At 40.1% G+C, this 22,187-nt stretch overlaps 1 protein-coding gene across 1 annotated transcript in view; it reads right to left on the bottom strand.

Annotated features, from left to right (window-relative positions):
* The window catches only part of LOC134666496 (MOB kinase activator-like 2), a 76,707-nt gene extending 57,056 nt beyond the window's left edge, over positions 1-19,651 (bottom strand). Inside the window, exon 1 of the mRNA XM_063523675.1 lies at positions 19,287-19,651. Coding sequence (XP_063379745.1) covers positions 19,287-19,636 — 350 coding nt within the window. The 5' untranslated portion in view covers positions 19,637-19,651. The remainder of the gene's footprint in view (positions 1-19,286) is intronic.
* Positions 19,652-22,187: the final 2,536 nt, after the last annotated feature.

Below are 22,187 nucleotides of genomic sequence, written 5' to 3'. Positions count from 1 at the left end.
TAAACATCAAATGGCATTCTGCACAGGAGTAATCTAAGGAACGCCCACTGCGGGTTCAAACCTACAACGTCCTGTTAGAAAGTCGTACATACGCTACATGTGACATAATATCTTCAAAAAACATATAAACTTATGCGAAATTAATATAAAACCACAAATTAATAATAGAAATGAAACCCAAAAAAAATAGCTGTAATTTCTAGGTGCGTCCGACTGAGATTTGAACCCGCGGTCTCTGCTTTGAAAAGCAAACGCCTTAGTAACAAGACCAAAACGTGCCTTGACAATTGGCTCTAAATTCGGCTTCAGTTAGCTTTCGCTATGTGTCACTCATTCGTTTTGATGATTATATTCAATAAAAGAAATAGTTTGCAGTAAGTTGACTGACAGACCACTGTCAATGGTTGAAGGGCAAAACGTGAGATAGATGTATGTGATGACAAGACTGTACTGCTTTCGATGATTGTCAAAACGCTTTACCTGAAATTAGCATAGCTATTATTCATTCAATATACGACCATACATGTATGCTTTAAACGTCTATTTTTCCATATTGTTCAGATATATTTGACACGTTGACCGCTTAGATACCAGTGGTTTTTTGACAGCTAAGGTATCAATGATTTGTTGTAAGTGTAGAAATTAATGAATAGCGACTGTTAAGATATTTGTGACATGTTGAGCGCTCACAAGTAAATGCTACCATGACAGTCAACAACTTTTTGACAGTTTAAACGTTTACCTCTCTTTGAGCACCTGGAGTGTATGGCGACTTCTGCTGCTGACTGTACCTAAGGTTGGTCTCTCTATTTTCCTAAAATACTTGTATGGCCTGAACGACACAAAAAGAATACATCATCGAGGAAAAACAGGTACCCGCGCCGTTGGAGCACGTACATAATTACAAATGTGCGTGGTGTCACATATGTACAGTTAGACAGGCACCCGCGAAACAATGAACGCTTGTCACCTCGCGAGCGGCGTGTGCGCACCCAGGGCTGCCACGGCCCATGGAGATCTTGGGTTTCTTATGATCATACACCCGAGATTCCATTATAAGCGAAGGTACTAAAGGCTATTACGTGGGTACGTTTGCCAACCCTTATTTGATCGCCATTGATCGTATCATTGATGGGCAAATAAGGGTGATTTTCGCTGAAATTATCGCTATCCACCCGGTAGCTCATAGTAATGTCGGGATTTCTGGTTAATAACTGAATATAGGAAAGGACACCACACTCATGGTTTTAAACTGACCAGTTGAAACGAGGTATTATTTTGTTGCCAAGCCGGTAACGTTAACTTTTAGAAAACCATTACGAGCGTATAGGTATAACTAGAAAAGCCTTAAGGGATAGAATAAGATGTCCCGCTGTCTTTATGTTATATTAGGTGCCTATTATTCTTTACGGTATTTGAGATATTGACCATTTTATTTTGAATAAGTATTTAAAAAGTATTGAAATTTTACTTAATTATATAATTACCCCTTAATAATAGTGTGACAGATAAGAGGATCCAGTGCTAGGCGGATTCGTGTGAAAATGTCTCTTTATTTCTTTACACTTAGGTTATGCAGTAACCCTACTGCTCAAGCGCAGAACATACCACACGCGATGGGGAAAAACATCTTACATACCTACCTATACCTGTTTTACATAAAGTAACTCAAAAATATTTGTCACGCTCTAACGGCTTGGTAGTTTTGTCACTGCAATATTTACAAGATCAGTGATTCCCAAAGTTGACAGGTCTCCGACCCACCTAACAAAAACTGCCAACTTCGGGACCCACCTCTTGTCTTAAAAAGGACGCATAAAATACTATTAGATTTCCCAGTAGTTTCAGGGCCCACGGCCCACTTAATATTCGCTCGCGACCCGCAAGTGTGTCGCGACCCTTCGTTTGGGAAATGCTGTACTAAATCTTCTCAAAAATGTCCAAAACATTTGCTCAAATTACTTATTTGAGAATAGTTACCAAACTGTAAATTAACTTGCAGTCTAATAGTTTCCTGTTACGTTTCTTGCTCTCGAATTTAAGGCAGATGAACAAAAAATGTCCTTTTGTTACGGTTAAGGACACTGGAGTGTATGTTTTTGGCTTGTGAATTCAAATATATCCGCTTATAGCGATGACGAAGTAGATTCCGTCTGAACTGAACCTGATCTAAAGTATGTAGTATTGCAACAATTATTCCTGCATAATAATATTGACGCGAAAGTTTTGTCGATGCGATGAACTGATCGCATTTTGGACAGTGCATAGAGGCAAAAATCTCACAGATAATTACTATAATTGGATAGTATATGATGATGAAGAACAGAATAGTTAATATCCTAGAATTTATTTCCCAAAGTTGTAAGTAAGAGTCGGATCTGAAGTTCGTATAACACTGCCAGTGCATGGGCGACAGTCTTTCTTTCGGGTATTCTCGGCTCCGTTCGGCTCAGCAATCTCAGCATTGCTACGAGCAATTATTAGCGTTGGCACGATTTGACGTCCCTTTGCGTGCACAACCACAGATAAGATAATGACTTGAATTTTGTCAACCCCAAATAGCCGAAAGGGATAGTGAGATAAATGAGAAAGGGACAGCATGATGCGTCCCTGAGTGGCTGTCAAACTTCGGTTTTGTAGGAACTAGGAAGTATGTTTTATGTACGGTAGTACTATTCTACGGGGATGACACTTGTACAAGAAAAACAAATTAAAATCTAAATCCGTTTATGACAAGTCTTATAGCACTACATTGTTACGTTTGTTATTTATTCGTCACTTTAGATATGCTAATGCTTATTTGTTTAGCATTGACATTTACACGGATTACGTTGGTCAATACAGAAAAGGCTTGAATAATTTGTTTTAGTTAATGTTGAAAACAAGTTCCGCGCGATTCGCTATTCGTCTGACTCAAATTGTCGTCGCAAGAACTTATGCAACCAGTGCAGGTGATATGCTCAGCCTTTACGAGTACATACATGTCCGAGTATCAGATTATAATCTTAACCTTTCGTATGTCTTGTCCCGTATCCGTAGCACAATTTGGACTGTAATTCACAATTTCAAGGTTCAGTAGTAAATTTTTGACAAATTATTTATTTTTTGTTTTTGGAAGGGGCTGGAAGTAGCCGCTCAAGATCGTGACAAATGGAGAATTCTGCGAGCCCTATGTCCCTAATGAGGGATAACAGGATGCATCATCATCATCAAATTTTTGACAAAGCCATACGAAGGGTCAAACAAAAGTCATAAGCAATGTCCATGTATGTTCCATAGTCAATAAGTCCATTTGTTAGCACCCTATTGATATTGGCTGAAGTCTGAAAGCCCAGGAGATAACCCAATTTTTATTCGACTACGGAAAAGCGTGCATTTGGCTATGCGTGTGTTATGTATTTCACTTCCACCGTACCTACACCAACCGGAGCCAAGGCTTTTTGTCAAAGGATTTATTTTATTAACCGGTTGACATACGAAAACAATTTTTTTAATGCAGCCGTAGCGTTTGAGTTAAAACCATGCCATATCGCCACATTGACAATTCAAACGCCGGCCGTATACAATTATGTTTGACGGCACATTTAGCATCTTTAATTATGTAGAAGGTGGAAGGCGGCAGAGTATAGACAGATATAGCTTGGCACACGTTGTAGATCGTTATTAGGCAGCGCGGGTGGAACTGGTAGAAGGCGGGTCTGCGGGTCAAGGTCGGAGGGGACAGGCTGTAAATATACGCCGGCGTCAGACGGCTAGGGCTAACATTAGCAACATTTAAGGGTGCATGATCATCGAGGGGTTATTTGCAGTGCAGACATATTCAACACCGGCAACCGACAACGCTTATCTATAGCCAGAAGCCTTCTTTTAATATACAATAAGTATACGTATCTTTTATCTTCTATAGAAGACTGAAAACCTATATACAACGCTACCTACCTACCTACATACAAGTCCCTCGTCATTGTTGTAGATGACACTATTTATTATGTTTGTGCGACGGTCTCACTGAAAGTTATGAATTTAAATCGTAAAATTGTTTGTCCGCTATGAAAGGGGCGTACTTATATTTAAGTTATAAATCTACAATGAACGCATTTACAATCTACCTTTATCTCAGAGAGCTCACTAGATGGCACTGTACTCCATGGTTAAAATTCCATTACCATGTTTATTATGTTTTCACCAAGTCAGTCCAATTTTATGTGTTCAAGTTATAAACAGCAGCGAGATGACAGTAGTTATAAGCACAATTAACGTGCAAAAATAATTATTAGCGGCTTCTACAAAGATAAGGCATGCAGCGAAAAAGGTTGGTTATCGGTCTTCTGAAACTAGCTTCTTCTGGCCATCTACTTATATGTGTTTTGCTGGGCTGGAAACTGGAGTTTGTATTAAACTGTTAGTTACGGTGCAAATCTACCGTATACCGGCAACCGTATATCGGTTAACCTAATCATAGTCAAGCACTGGATGATCGGACGCACAAATCGTGCCTCTGCACCCAAAGTAGGCTTCCATATCCAGGTAGAACGCAGTCGCAGTGGCCGAAAATGGATATTAGGAGGAGATTAACAGCCTACTCTATATTAGGTAGGTAGTACTTTAGCCAGTCTGTCTCAGGGGCTTCTATTTCGATTTTAAGATAAGATGTGGTTTTAATGAACAGACTTGATTTCGTCGTGCTTTGCAGCAACGCATGTTCAAGGTCCCAGTTTTTCGATATATTCTTGCCACGTGCCTCTACACACGTTCGGCTCTCGCACGATCCTCATATTTTACAAAAAAACACGTTTGAGCTCGCGCTTAAATGTAAACAAATAACTATTAAGGCACCGGGAGTGGCTTGCTTGATGACTCATTCGCACACGTAAGCGCAGAGGACTGAAAACTGAACTAAACAGATATAACAGCGTCGTATAATAATAGGCAAGCTCCATGCAATAGACGCAATACAGTTGTTGCACCCTTCCTGCTGCCCTAGCCCTCGAATCCTCAAAATTACACATATAAATGAAAAAAAAAAGGCTTTAGGTTAAGCATGAGGTGGACCTTTTTGGTATTTTGGAAAATAGGCACTTTATTGCGGTAAAACAGCGATAGAGAGGTAAACAACGAAATTTTGATTTTCGCGGTAAGCCCTCAGTTATATACCTACCTGTATTTTTAACACGAATTTCTTCTGTTGAATAGAAGCCTGTAAGTACTCATGAATGAGTCAGCTCGATTCGATCGATCGCATGAAGCACTTCAGATCATCTGTGACGTAAGTATTCATTGTTCTCAAAACTTGCACAAGAAAGTGAACCATAATGCGTTGTAAAGGAATATAATACCTAAACATCGACAGTGTCGACGTAGTATGTGCCGATGCCAATGTTTCAACATTATTTTTGGACATTACGAAACATGTCGGATGTGATTTTTTTACGATAAACAAGTAGCTCATTGTTGTCTCGCGTGGCTAAATTTATCAGTTACATGTTAATTATTATTGCTAATAACAGCTTCCAAAAAAGCCAACCGCGGTAAAAATGATCAGAAATCTAGGGGAGAATGTCTTGAAAGTTGGCTCTTGCCTTTTCTCAAAGGCAAACATTTTATAATCTGATAAAAAAAGCACTGAATATAACCGATCTTTGATACAGAGTATTCTCAAAGCAAAATCCTATTCTGCTTTTATGTAGGTATCTGATTCAAAACCAGTGAATACCCTAATTTAGGTATTCGTATGTAAATCCATTGCCTTATAGACCTGATCCATAACAACAAAGGCGGTCGCTTTAACGTTGGATGCCACGGTATCCAGGAAAACATAATTAGTGAATTTTCCTTATTTTGCACGAGGTAGGCATCGCCAGGAAACAAAAATATGTAGCTACCTACGGCACGGAGTCCGTTCAGTAGGTACTATAGGTACAGTCGACGTCAAGTATACGAGTATTACACTTTTGCGCCTTACTCCTTTGTAATAAGGCGAAAAATTTAACCATCTTTGCCTTCCACTGTACGTAAGTATATTTACATACTGATGTTAGTGATGTTTTATCACCTGTATCCGTATCGCTTCAAACGAAGGAAATTCCCAATATACCTACTATATATATGTAGGTATCTATTATAAAGTAATATATTGAAGTGGATTAAATAACAGTGATCGGATTTTAGTGAGTGAGCGGAATATCGAGTAGAAATATTTATTTTATCAGGTAAATGGTATTAAAAATTATTTGATGTAATAAGATCAGAAACATATTAAACAACATAAGTCCCGGAATTCCAAGGCATATCGGTAATTTTTGTTTGAGGTTTGTTAATCCAATCACTGGTGATTAAATAACGTTTGGCGTATAGCTGGGTATTTAAATGCGCATCAACGACGAGTGCTTTAATTTAAAAATGATTTAAACGATCGTCTGTTATTAAAGTTCAAAGCAAACATAAAATCTTGTCCCGTAACGCTAGTGCCATATAATAATATTTTTAGACGCAATTGTGACGATTTGAGACAAAAGTTTTAAGCGTCATTTCTATTTTCATACTTTATATGCCAGTGGCTACTTACAATCGTAATGTGGTAACGTTTTAATATACCGAAGCCACAAACAGTGACATAGTAGATGATTTAATTCGGCCTCCAGCTACCGAATTCACAAATCAATTGTAAATCGTAGTGAGCTCATCTCTGTGTATGTGATTACTGATTACTGTCGAAACTCATCGAAGTGTAAATTTGTAGTCTCACTTAATGTACTGACAGCACAGACAAAACATCCTCCAGACTGGGCATAGTCGCGCTACCCCCTCTGCCACGCATACGGTAATTTTACTCCATGTTCGAGTCGAAAGTGTCTTTGTGTGACGTCCGTGTCTTTGAACGGAGCAATCACGGCACGGGACTTCGCTCGCCTCGTCCCGCGGACGCCCGCATTTTTGGCATCATCGGTTGCATGAAATAATTGCTCTAAACTCGGTCTAGAGGATTCCTAGTCTATGTCACACAATTACACTAAATTGCTATTCCATACTTATACTTCGATGCACACAAGCTGGCTCGATGACTTCACCCCCTCCCGCGCGATTCGATACGGCACGTACATTCGGTGACATTGTAACCATCTGACCGCAGATTAGTCATCGCCATTTGCAATCGCATATACACAAGCCACAACTCGAACCGAGACAATCACGAATACAAGGCTGAGTTTTAACGACACCTACAATCTAGGCTATTCTTATTATGCAGTATTGATAGCCTATAAAATCATACAAAGTACCTCACCTCACCATACAATCAATCTCACCTTTACATGTTTAATTTTCGTAACACAATGGAATCAGTTATGTAACTTTGGACTAATTACACATATTATCCTATCCTCGGAACTCCATCGGAAGATTGCCGTCATTCTCATTTGCGTTATTTCTTATTTATTTTATTAATTGTTTGTAATAATGTGTAATAGTAAATGTTTAACAAACTATAGGTATTGTGTACAGATTCTTTTATAATTATAACATTCATCAAACCTTATTTACCGTGAGATTTTCCACCATATTAAACTGTATGGGAAGATGCATAGTATTCTGGTGAGTAAAGTTGTCTGTGTATTGTGATAGGGTCATCTCTTACTTGCATTTAGGGGTCATCCTTTCATTTAGGGGAATTACGTCACACCAATTTCTAGGTTTTTTGACCCCTCCCCCCCCCCCTTGTCACACTTGGTCACATTTGGCAAACCCCTCCCCCCCTAGTGTAACGTCACATTTTTTCTACGAAATCGCCAAATCGAATTAAGTAAGTACCTAAGTATTATTAATATTTCATCAAAATATTTTTGACGATATAAATATTAGTAATTTTATAACCCAAAACTGCTTAGGAAAGAAAATTAAACGATTAAAAACTATTTTCGTTTTAAAAACTTGTTATTTAAATGTACAGCGAACTAAATAATTTAAATACATTTTTGGTTACTGATGAAGTTAAAGTGACGTCACAAAGTTTGTGTCTCCCCCCTCCCCCATGTCACAATATGTCACATTTTCTTGACCCCCTCCCTCCCTCTAAACGTGTGACGTAATTAATGGACGACCCCTTACCGTTTAATATTTGTCATAATGACTGAAACAAATCTCGCACACATTTGCACATCGCACAGTTTAAAAATAAACGAAAGTTCTCATAATCCAGAGTACTAACCCATAACCAGATTAAAGCTGTCTTCATAATATAGTCTACACTGCTCCAAGCGTTTGAAATTTGAATACTTAGTTCAGCAGAGTTCTTGGTACAGATAAAGGACGCTAGTCTGCTTTGCCGGGTAAACCAATAAACAATTTGCTAAAGGCACCTCTAGCAGCCTGTAAACTTTCAGGAATCGATCGAACCTGAAGGCTGAGGGCCACCCTGGGGGTTTATTAATCCGGCACTGCTGCTACTCTAAATTGGTATACAGGTCGAAAGCCTTCTTCACAGAGCGTTTACGTGGGCACATCCGAAGCGGTCGGGTACACACTGTAGGTAGTGTTTTAGTATGGCGCCGCGACGACCGCAGCGCAACGGTTGCTCCGCGATAACGGTCTGCCACTGCAGGGACAATGCGCACGCTATATCAACTACATAAGTATGTTACAAAACAATCTTTACAAGTGTACATGACACTTGTGTGAATATTATTTTCACGTTTTCCACCGCTAACGTGCCGGCTGTGGAATGAACTCTCAGAGTCTACAGTTTGGAAAGAGGTAAAAAAGGAGTGTACAGGTTAGCAGAGCGGTTTACCCAACGCTTGTTTATAAAGGTTACCTATATATAGGGTAATGTAATTTACATACTTTTATGTCTAAGTTAAACGGTACGATCATTAAAGTGGGAGTTCGCAGCAGTATCAGTGGAATCCCAGCTTAAGCACTTCTGGCAGAAGAGCATGCTATAGAAATCGGCCTTTATGAACACAGCTGAAGTGGTCATTTTCATGGAATAGGAAAGACCAATTATTTGCTACTTAGTTTGGATAATAGAAGTCCTTTGTAGTTGCATTGTTTACGTTTGAAAACGCTTTGTTTACGTCAGTTACAGGTACTTCCAACGGCCTCAAAGCTCGAAACAACAAAACGTTTTATAAACGGTCCTTATGCATTATGATTGTGACCACAGAAACCCGTTGTGTTTCAAAAGCACGTGTTATTCGGGGAATAAAGCTTTAACAAAGCTACATTAATCGGTCAACAGCAGTCCATTTGAACTTTACAGAACACGGCTACCTAACGGTACAAAGCAAATTAAGAGCAAAGCGATTTTAGGGCTATGCCTATGCCATACCATCCAATCTATGGTTTAATTTGACATGCAATGCAACAACGGGACAGGAAGGCATCTTAACTCAACACACAGTCGGGTTTTGTTTAAATCGTGTATAAAGGAGAGACACTAATTAAAATAATTACACACAGCTATATTGTTCGTAATAATCGCAATAATTTAAAATACTTAAAATTTCAAAGAAGCATATTTAAAAACATAGTATTTTCTCGAATGAGCTGCAATAATATTAGGTACTCGTACCTATTACGACCTAAAAACATCATTAGTATATTTTATTTCACGTAATAAAATGTTGTATCACAATTCACATAAAACTTAGTACAGCATTAAATGTCAGATGAATTTATATAAGAGCATTTATGGTCAGTTCGACGTTCGATTCTTAAAATTAAGTTCCCAGAAATTAAAATTCGCCAACACTCTCCTTCTTCTTTCTCCGGCCTTATCCCATGTTCAATTGGGGTCAGCTCTCCTAATCGCTTTTCGCCAGCCATTTCTGTTCTGGGTCGTCATTGGGTCTAATTCTAGAGCTTCGAGGCCAAAATTCGCCAACACTATACGCCGAAAACGCCACCTTCTGCCAATGTATTTGTAAAACCTGAAGGACGTTTCGACAACACGACACAAGGCATTGTCTACAATTCTGCATCGACAGTAGACACGTGGACTGAATAACGAAGGAGGGTTCTTCGAGAAAGCTAGAAGTTTTTGAGCTTAGTCATGCCGCGTGTAGCCTTGGCTCTGTGCGTCATGGAACTGATAAACTGCCCATAAGTAGGTTTATTGCAAAACTGACTCTTGTTTTAAAAGCAGGTTAATTCAACCATTGAAACAAGAACCACGCGCCAGACAAAATAACCGCGCACCTGTGAAGGAATGCCCCAGGAGACGGTTTTCGAGAGGCATGAAAGAACTGCATGCGCTATTATTAATAAAGCCATACGGTAATAAGGGAATCAAATTGTCAGTTAACCATAAAGACGGTTTCTAATTACATCAGGCTGTAGCGACTTATCGTGAACAGACAATAAGTTAATTAGCTTTAGCTACTATTATTTCTGTTTGAAAAATGTGTCGTGAATTTTCTGTATTTACTTTAGAATTACCAAAATAGTAAATTGTTGTGTTTAAGTGCCCGATTCCTGAAAAACTATTGATACCTATTGTAAAATAAGCCAGCCCGCACAATTTTAATCAAAATGTAACCCTGCCGCGATTTTATCTAAGATATGTGGTCTTCTTGAGAACTCAGATGGCGCGAGAACCCGCATGCAAATTGGATTACATTGCTGACTACTAAAGTACTATCTATTCAACCGATCGATGAAATACCACAGTGTAACGAAAACAGCATGCGAGTTCTCGTTTAAGTGAGCCTAAAGAGATCTCTGTGGATGCCACACCTGGCCTAGACAAGATGAGGTGGACTTACATACGGCGGCGAGCCAGCAAGCGACTCACCTGTAACAAATAACGCGAACATTCATTGGAGGACTGTTTGCACACCACCACCAGCTCAAACCAGCCAGCAGATAAACTATCACCAGGACAGACCACCATCAGTTCAGTCTACACCCACCAGGGATATTTGTACAATTTACTGCACAAAGTGTACGCGTTCAATTCAATTCCTTTTCTTGAAAATAGACTTGCACTTGTGAAACAAAGTGAATTTTTGATGCAGCAAGCTGCTGGATTCTATTTTATAAAGACACAGATTACTATTTTACAAGTGTTACAACTTGACTTTGGATAAGAGTCACACGAAGTATACATGAACCTAGCCGCCGCCATACAATCTATGTAGGTGTAATTCAAGCATTGCTGCGATTGCATGGGAGACGTTTTTCGGCGGCGGGTTCGTGAGACTCTTAATCGCACCGACGCTGCCAGTTTACAACACTTACATTTCAGCCCATACCACATCACTAGACCATTTCAGTCCAACACTATTATGCTGCAATCTACGATTAGGCCACAATCCACCACCACACCGCACCACTAAACCATCACCTCAGTTTCGCCCCACCCCAACATCCGATCAGATCACTATCCTCGGCAAGTTTTGACAATCTGACTGCCTAAAGGTGGAGGTTCGCGCCCCGACAGAGACAAGCGACCGAGACAGAAGATCGCGTCCGGAGACCGCGACCATCACTTGACCAAAGGCAACATATAAGCGACAGTTCGCGAGGAGACAGAGACCTCTCGCGTCTCTGACGCCTGTCGCGGCGCGAACCTCCACCTTAAGACCCATGACCATGTGGTTTCATATGACCTACTCTACTATCTGTTGATTGAAAAAACAAATTGATAATATGAAGTGGTCATTTATTTTGAACGCGATATAAATCAAACTTATTGTATATGAGCAACTAAGATATTTATCTACACTATCTGCATTATCTAGATTAGAGAGAGACTAGAGTCACATTTTTTCGTAGACATATCTCCGTAGAAGCCTGTTAATTGATAGGAACTGGTAACGTAGGTAGGTAGGTATATACCTGGCATCATTCCCTATCAATTGAGGCTTGCAGTCTCCGTACTGATGTAAATCAGATTCCCGGTTTCCGGGAAATTTACAAGCATATTACCAACATCCTGCAGCGACGGAACGAGGATATTGCACAAATTGTTGCTTCAATTTCTGCAGCTGTGAGGAAAGTGCCATTTTTGATTCGGAGCGGAAGCTGCCGCAGTCGACGCAGATAGTTTCCTATCGATAAATTAAATTGTGTCATAGCCACAGCAATCGTCAGATCTGATTTATGTTATATAAATACTAGGTTTTTTTATAGTAACTCGTGCATTTGCTTTTGGGGAGCAGCAACCGCAGGTGGGACTGCTGATGAAAACCATAAAATAGCGTTTAAAACTGTTAAGTCACGACGGTTCTTTTTATATTAAATAACGATTACAATTACATGATGTACAGTCGCCATCAAATATATCGGAGCGGCCGAGTTGCTCAAAATAATCTGAACACGCACTCTATATAACGCTTTGACAATAGAGGCGTGTTCAGATATTTGTAAGCACCCTGGCCGCTCCGATATATCTGGTGGCGACTGTACAAACGAGTTTATGTTCGGCCGAAAGCATTTTGACCTTCTCTCAATTAGTACCTAACATAGGTACTTGCTAACAAGGAATGCAAGCATCTTGAAACGACTGTCACGAAATTATGAAAACCAAATATAATTGTAGATTTACTTATAGTCTCTTGAATAAGTAAGTACATATATTTGTTACTCTTACACAAAAACGTCTGAATGAATATGTATAAAGAATGAATCATGTTCTTGTACACAGGAAGATAATTCAGGAGCTTTACGCAGACGCAATCGCGAGCGAAAACTGAGCGAAAATTATCCCGACACCATTACCAATTTATAATAATTGCCATTTTATTATCGTCCATCTGAATACTTTGATGCTTGAATTTGCAGTTAATAAATAAGCTTTAATTTTGTTGGCAACGGTGAATTAACATATCTAAATTAAAAACATAATATAAACAGTGCAAAAACTACGATCGGTGTGCGACGAATGAACGTCGGGGACTCTGAATGACTCACCGCTCACACTCTGATGGGAAATTTCATAATATGTATGTTATCATTGTTATCTGATTGTGGGATGTGATTATTTTGTATAAGCGATGTTACAAATTTCGAAGAATTCACAGTGTTAAGTTTAAATGAATACAACACTCAATAATACCGTGTTTTTTCTGTCACACGATGTTATATTATAACATTTTATTAGCAGCCAACAGTGTTGCCAGATCTACTGATTAAGCAGTAGATCTATCTGATTTTAAAAATATCTACTGATCTACTGCTTTTTGCTGCTGAGCTACTGATTTTACGAAAACGAATGATTATTTGTCGTGATCGGATCATCTAGTTACTTTATACCGTCGTATCGTGTCGTCTAGTGAACAGTGCTCGATAAAAAAGCGCCGCGCTTAAAAACCGCCTTCGTGTGAATACATATACTTGGTCAAGCAGATATTGTCAGTAGAAAAATGCGGCAAATTTGAAAAATGTAGGCGCGATGGGATATATCTTACCATAGAAAATTTGAATTTCGCGACTTTTTTTACTGACAAGATTTGCTTGACCAGCTATACATGATTATACATTTGTGTAGAGATGGGCGGCGGGTAAATACCCGGGGTAGATATCGGGTATTTATCGGGTATTTACCCAATCTACCCGGTATTTACCTTTTCTACCCAAATGAGTGGGTATAAATAAAAGTTGGAAACGGAGTAGTAAATTGAATGGAGATATTGCAAATAACAGTTTTTTTGATACTCATGTAGTTATATAAAACGTATAATATTTGTATTGACTAAGAAAATTGACAAATGCTTAATATCTTAAACATACGTTCTACAATACGTGTGTTTGTCACTCTACTCCTCCTAAACGGCTGGAACGATAACGATAAAATTTTGTGTGTATATTTCAATGGGTTCCTGAAGGGTTGGGAAAAACAATTAAACCCGGTAGGTGGCGCTGCTATCGGTATATAGCCAAATTCGATTTACTGAAACCGATTTGGGTGAAATTTTGTGTATATGACTATTATATATGTATATTTCAACGGGTATCTGGATGGTTTGAAAAACTATTGGACCCGGTAGGTGGCGTTGCTGTCGGTATATCACCTAATATTAAATTACTGACTGAAACCGATTTGGATGAAATTTTGTGTATATATTTCAACCGGTACCTGGATTGTTTGAAAACACTATTGGCTATATATATACCGATAGCAGTACCACCTACTGGGTCATATTGTGTTTTCACCATCATCAGCCTACTCTCGTCCACTGCTAGACATAGGCCTCTCCTATTGCACGCCATTGAGCACGATTTGCGGCAACTTTGATCCAGCTCTTGCCAGCCGCCTTGCGAAGGTCATCGCTCCATCTAGTCTGAGGGCGTCCTACTCTACGTTTGCCGATGCGCGGTCTCCACTCGAGAACTCGTCTACCCCAACGGTTATCGGTTCTACGGCTAATATGACCGGCCCACTGCCACTTCAGCTTGCTAATCCGGTGGGCTATGTCGACGACTTTAGTTCTCTGACGGATGACTTCATTTCGAATACGATCCCTCAGAGAGATTCTGAGCATAGCCCTTTCCATTGCTCGCTGAGCGACTTTGAATTTATGGACTGACCCTACCGTGAGTGTCCACGTTTCGACTCCGTATGTCATCACGGGTAGGACGCACTGATTGAAGACTTTTGTCTTCAGACTCTGTGGGATTGACGACGTGAAGACTCGACGCAGCTTCCCATATGCTGCCCAGCCCAGCTGTATCCTTCTATTCGACTCTTTCTCGAAGTTGTTCCTTCCTAACTGCAGTATTTGCCCGAGGTAGACGTATTCCTGAACAACCTCGAGAACAGCCCCTTGTACTGAAATAGGTCCCGGAGCAACACATTTGTTGAACATAACTTTTGTTTTGTCCAAATTCATCCGGAGACCTATGCGTTGAGAAGAATCAGCTAGACCGGTCAGCATATGCTCTAAATCCTGCAACGTCTCAGCCATGGTGACGATGTCGTCCGCAAATCGCAAGTGTGAGATGTATTCGCCATTAATGTTAATACCATGTTCCTTCCAGTCGAGCGTTTTAAACATATCCTCCAATGCATTTGTGAACAATTTGGGGGAAATCACATCCCCTTGTCTCACGCCACGATGCATGGGGATAGGCTTAGTCTGCTGGTTTTGGACTTGGACGGCCATGGTAGCTGCGTTGTACAGACATCTCAACACTTGGATATATCACCAGTCGACTTGGCATCGCTGCAGGGAATCCAGAACAGCCCAGACTTCAATGGAGTCAAAGGCTTTCTCATAGTCCACAAATGCTAAGCACAGGGGCCGATTATACTCTTCAGTCTTCTGTATAATCTGCCGCACTATGAAGATGTGGTCTATGGTGCCGTATCCTCCTTGAAATCCGGCCTGCTCCGGTGGCTGAAATTCGCCGAGTCTTCGTGCAAGGCGGTTCGTGATGACCCTCGAAAACAGCTTGTAGATGTGGCTTAGGAGCGAAATGGGTCGGTAGTTCTACAATAGGGCCTTATTTGCCTTTTTGAAGAACAGCACGACTACACTCCTACTCCACACCTCTGGAGTTCTCCCATCGAAAAGAACGGCGTTAAAGATGTTCTGGAGCTCCTTCAGTGCAGGTTTACCTCCCGCTTTCAGAAGCTCGTAACGCCGCCCTCGCCTGGGGCTCTTCCATTTTTAAGCTGCCTGAGGAGCATCTCGATTTCTTCAGTGCTGATTTCTGGCATGTTTTCGGTAAAGTGGCGGATTAATGTGGCTCTCGAATCCTCATTTTCGGGATCTGGTTGAGATCAAACAATTTAGATACACACAAAATTTCATCCAAACTGGTTATAGTAAATCAAATTTGGCCATATACCTAACGAAAAAAATACTGTATTAAACGATAAATAAAATAAAATGTAGAAATATCAAAACCAAAATATGACAACAATAAAAAAATAATAGGTATATAGGTATAAAAAAAAATTCACGAAAAAAAATTAATTGTGTACAAAAAAGTTGTGAGATTGTGATTTGTATACTTTATTTTAACTTATTTTCATATTTATACGATAATAATATTGATATATCTTAGTTATATAATGAATTTCTTCAATTATACGAACAAATTTTAAATACCCAACAATTTGGGTAGATACGGGTAAATATCGGGTAGATTGGGTAGTTTTGGGTATTTTCCCGGTATTTACCCGCTGGCGCCCATCTCTACATTTGTGTCATTCAAACGCTTTTTTAACGCGCGGTGGAAAAGCTCCCGTGCGAAATTGGGGCCTAAAAAGGAAAAAAAAAACAATTTTTTTATGGGAGGTTGGTGTCTGGTCAGAGCATAATTTTTTTTGTTCAATTTTACCTATTGCAAACATAACTTTTTAAATCTACTGCTTTTTAGGGTTCCGTACCCAAAGGGTAAAACGGGACCCTATTACTAAGACTTCGCTGTCCGTCCGTCCGTCCGTCTGTCACCAGGCTGTATCTCACGAACCGTGATAGCTAGACAGTTGAAATTTTCACAGATGATGTATTTCTGTTGCCGCTATAACAACAAATACCTACTAAAAACAGAATAAAATAAAGATTTAAATGGGGCTCCCATACAACAAACGTGATTTTTGACCAAAGTTAAGCAACGTCGGGAGTGGTCAGTACTTGGATGGGTGACCGTTTTTTTTTTGCTTTTTTTTTGTTTTTTTGCATTGTACGGAACCCTTCGTGCGCGAGTCCGACTCGCACTTGCCCGGTTTTTTTTCCCCTATATACTGCTAAACCGATTTTTTTTCCACTGAATATTTCAGATTTCATCTGGCAACACTGGCAGCCAATGTGGGAGGACCATTAAGGATGTCCTTAGTGTCCTCTGCGCGATATTCAGTTCAGTAATTAGAATCGATATGTGTATGTGTTCTTAATATGAAGCCTTAGTAAAAAGGTTAAAACCGCCGCCATCTTGGATTTCTAAATTTCTGGTGGTGCGATGGTATTGACAATAACAAACGAGAAGGTAATTGCGAAAATCTTGGGCCTGGCGTGACGTAACAACTTGTAAAGTTGGAGATGTCGACGCGAGGACGGTGGTAATTGAATAGGCGACTGAAGGTCGCGGCGATTGCCTCCACTTGACTCGCCCGTGGCCTGCCTCCACTCGGCTCCAGCTTATAAACAGATTGGAGAGAGAATTTATGTAAAATAATAGTTTTGGAGGAGATTCACATATGCTCTCTCTTTCAGTGAAATGTGCAATGAAATTCGGTTATATTTCATAGAAAACTGCTATCAAGCTGTCATGAAAGTTATCCCGAAGGAAGTTATAAATAAAATAACTTATTCCGCTTCTTAAACTTTTATTCTGCGCGCAAATTGCAGCTGATTCCATTTCTTGCGCGGATCGTATAAGAATATGATATCTCATATAAATAGAAGAAAATTTTGCTTTGTTGGTAAACGAGCGACCCATCTTGTGGTAAGGGTTAGGGGACGCAAAACCATTAAAACCAGTCCTGCAATTATTATGAATGGGGGTTTCCGGTAACGAAAATAGAAGCGGGATTTTCCGGTACTTTTAGGACAGGACTCCTAAATTCGGTTTATATTTTGGTCATACATACTTAATGTTATTAATGCAAAAGAATATGCCCACTGAAACGGTTTTAATGAAATTTGGTATGTATGGCTGGGCTCTTGGGGATGGATATAGCCTAATTTATTTTTGGAATCTACCCTCAGGGGCAGAGTAAATTATGCAGACTCATGCCGAAGTAGACAGAGCTGCGGACACAGCTTGTATTGTATTCCACGATGGCGAGAAAGAATTACTCTGTTCCGGTTATTGTTAGACTAATTACATATGTGTAACGCATTTGACTTGCTTTGATTTTGCGCTGATGTGCCAAAATGTGTTTGGGGTTAAAATAGTTGGAAAATACTGGGTTATTCCCAGTAGGTATTTTCCAACTCGGTTTGGTAGTAACTCTTGGGTTTTTTTAGTGGTAAAAGGTGGGCAAAAATTCCCAGTAGTTACCACTGGTAACAACTTGGTGGTAACTGGGAATAACCCAAAATACTAAACAAGAATATAAAGTGAAAATAGAGACCGAAATTGTATATTGTGTTTAGGCTTCAATGAATCCTTAAAGGCTCACGTCCTTAAAGGCAAGGCTCTGTCCGAGTTAGTCTTAAAAGCCGTGGGTGTTGTAGCCGCAACTCTAGACTAAGTACTAAGTAAATGCTAACAACAGCGACCTTGACGCTGAGAGTGCACGTCTGCGCTACAACAGGAAACTAACACAATCGAAAGGCACTAGATATCTACCGCAATAAGTATAGGCATAACTACAACTAGCTATAAGCTGTACACTAAATAGGTATACAAGTATATAAATCTATTCTTGTATCATATCTTATTATGACAAAACAGATTCCAACCGGTTCTGTTAAGTATTTGTTACATCTTAATTCGCTTAAAAACACAAACAAAATTAGGATAGTGTTGCATTAAGGACTTCCATTGGTCATTTTACGTATGGTATGATCTACACTCTACAATCTCTACATTAATGGTTTCACAGAACGTAGTTTTGTGTCAGAGTCGTTTCGATAACAAAATGAATCATGAAAAATATTCAAATCGCTACATAGAGGGGTGTCTATAGTATTTGAAGAGTTTTTCCTTGCCTTCTCAGATCTTGACCTGATCAAGTGATCAGTGATATAAAGGACATTAGAACAAACTGGGGAACAAACTGATGTATACTTTTTCATAATTTTAGCTATGTATAAAGAAACGTTTCGTTGACGCTACGTTTTCATTGCAAGTCAGTAATAAAATGGTAATAAATAAGAATTACAGCGATTACGTTTCGATTTACAGACATTTTACGATAAGTACTATTCAACCATGATTTAGTTGCTACTAGAGATGCCTCGTCTCTTCTGCAACTTTCTTATAACTTCGCCGAATTTTCGGTATTCGGCCGAATACAGAACAGGTACTTACATATTTATTTTATTTTATTTATCCTACTACTTAAACTTAAATCTTAACATTGTCCTTTGTAAATGACTAGGTTTCATTATATTATAAGTAAATGTGTGACTCAAAATGTACACATAATTAGGTTTTTTTACTGAATATTCGCTTCAGCCGAGTATTCGGTATGGACCAAAACCAATATTCATGGCATTTCTATTAGTTGCTACTCCGAGTCATCCTTGCACGTGAGGCACCAGCCAACTCAAACATAGCTGTAAAACTGTGTATCTACCGACGGTTGCAAAAGACAAAGGACGCAGCGATAACAATGGGACTGAACAATGCTTATCATTATCTGTCGTGACGTAACACAGGTATCATAGTACCTGCAGAAGCATGAGACGGTGTCGTCCAAGTCCAGCGGTAAGGCGCTCGGGACCGGCGAGACGCTCCGGTACTTGACGTGGAGCACGCGCCGCGCAACTCGCGCGCCGCTCCTGCGCAAGATGCCACCGGGCCACCGAGGTTTTTCCACACTCTCATCACTGCCCGAGCTCATCGCGCCGGCGGCGACGCCGCGCAAAAAACACAAAAACGCACGTTCACTCGTGCGCGCGCAACACGACTGAGGAGGCCGCGCGCGCGCGGTGACGTCACACGTTATCAGCACACCTGAGGCCGCGATAGCGTCTCTCCCTAGATTGTCGCTCTTATCAGGAATCCCCGTGGTTTCCATTGGCTTGACGCATTACCCGCGCGTATAATGCATAGTTAAATGGGGCTTGAAACTAGTGTTTGTTCATGTAGGTAAACGTTTGGATGCGAGACCTGAGACGGTCTGCCTAACTAACGGTAACTCCTGTGAACTTGACCACCCCATATCGAAAGTTTGAACTTTGATCATAGGTTTTAAATTTGGCCGACCCTTTTCAGAACCCGTTGAAATAGGTACGGTAGGTAGACCTTAGTAAGTACGATAAAACGAAAATTGAAAAAAAAAGAACCTATCATTGTAATCATTTCATTATTGTTGTATTGAGTAAATATTTCACAATTTTTATTTAAAACGTCATAACAATTAATTCTTCATAACATTTTGTAGCTTCAAAAAAAAACAACAGTTTGGCATCTGTCCACAGTTTTTTTGTTGTTGTGGGTTCTTTCCACATTTATTTATGCAAACAGAAATCAGCCAATCATCACTGCCAGTACAATAACCCTAAGCCACCTTACTTTTCATATGCAAAACTTGTCAAGTTTCCAAGCTAAGGTATTGTAGGTAAAGAAACAAACCATTTACATACGAAATTATGTAAATTAGCTGATGTATAATAAAAATAGGTAATTTCAAGGCCGGCAGGGTGATTTATGGTAAAATAGGTAGTTACAGTTGAATCCGATCTTTCATTTTAGTATAAAATTTGCCCCCGAAACCGGCCGCCCCCATGGAGCGACTTAGGGACACCATTACGTTGGCGGCTCAGGGTGTGGACTGTGGAGAGGTGTGTGCCGCTTTCTAAGCAGCTCACACCCCACTCTTCTTCTGTGTCGGTTCCTAAAGGCTGAGGGTCATGAGGGTTAGGAGTGCAGTTTTTCACCACCGCTCTCAAAACTGCCCTGTTTTGGGCTAACTGTATTGCCTCCTGGATGTTGACGCCCGTGGCGTCGCGTATGGACCATCGAATTGGAGCCCTGCCTCTACTTTTTCTCCCTTCGACGGATCCCAAAAGGACAACCGTTTCAAAGCTGGACGGGTCTTCGGGTCGGGCGGACCACGTGTACAAAGGTCAACATTGTCGGGAAGCATGTAGTTGAAAGCTGGTAATATGAAGCTCTTCGAGAATAGACGCGACACCCCACTCTGGATGGCCGGTAAAAGCAAACCAGAGGTGAGTCTGAGGCCCCTACTCAGTGTCCACTACAGTCGGCTAAGCAAAGCATGCTGGAGAGATGGGCGTGACTACGGATGTCACTTCCCATTCAGCTCGCCACAAGCTGCCCTGGCCTGGGTGCTATTATTATTATCAAGTGTAAGTATCTGTTTAGCCTAATTGTTGACTCATAGACACAAGACATTAAGTCTGGCATTTATACATTTAGTATTTGTGCAATAGAATACATGTAGATAAAATTTTTATTAATTGCATAAGAAAAGATTGAAAAAAGCAAATTGTACTAAGCAGGAAACCGTTGCAGATACGTAGTCATACATATTACATACATTACAAATTAAGAAAACAAAGACCAATAAATTTCTTGTTTATGGCCCTCAAAATATGCTTATTTTTATATGAATATAGAAAATTTGCATCATGTTTTGCAAATTTATCTAAAAATAACAATGAAAAGAAATGGTTGAGCAGAATATATATCCTATATCATAAACTTGACTTTTTCTAGGGTTCCAATTTCAATCATTGTAATCAGTGAGTTTTAACTTACTAATGTTATTCTTATTTGTTGAAATCAGTGATCCACAAACAAGTTTAAGGAGGGAGGAGGGGGGGAGGGAGGGTTTTGTTAATTTTTCCAAATTAATCTCAAATTCCTTTGTGAGAGATGAGTTTTATTAACCTTGTACCAATTATTAACTTGTCACCGAGAGTCAAAACTAAAATAACTTTTTTAAACGCCACGCACGCCCAAACGTCGTCGCAGGGAAATACGTGATGACGGCCACGAAAACCAGCAAATGTGTCAGTATAACCGGACATAATTTCATGAAAATAGGATTTATAGGTCATAGTAAGCGGTTTGTCACTATAAGCGAAGTCATCTTATGCGAATTTGTCACAAAGAATTTTATATGAACACCAAACTTCGCACAGTAATTATGTCATAGTAAGCGGTTGGTCAGTATATGCGGAGTCATAATCAGAGCTCGGCGGGGGTGAGCCGTTTTCAGAGTTTGCACAATATGGACATGCCTTTTTTTTTTATTATGAATGGGCTTACTCATGGCCACAGACTAGCCGAGGCGTAGACGTGGCCTACGATGGAGCGAGCTCGCCCAGAAGGTGCCTGTTCACTCTTGATTTGAAGGTTGCCGGGTTATAAGAACACGGAAATATAGACGCCGGCAGGGAATTCCATTCCTTGGCAGTGCGCATAAGGAAAGTAGAAGCAAAGCGCTTCGTGCGAATTGGTGGAATATCTACCATGTAAGGATGGAAACCGGCCGTGCGTCTAAAAGTCCGATGGTAGAATGGGGACGGTGGAATAAGCTCGTGTAGCTCTTAGGCACACTCCCCGAAGTGCAGCCTGTAGAATACCGACAGGCTGGCGAC

Source organism: Cydia fagiglandana, chromosome 8 (genome assembly GCF_963556715.1).
Source record: "Cydia fagiglandana chromosome 8, ilCydFagi1.1, whole genome shotgun sequence".
Taxonomy (NCBI): Eukaryota; Metazoa; Arthropoda; class Insecta; order Lepidoptera; family Tortricidae; genus Cydia; species Cydia fagiglandana.
This window is presented reverse-complemented; position numbering and strand designations above follow the sequence as displayed.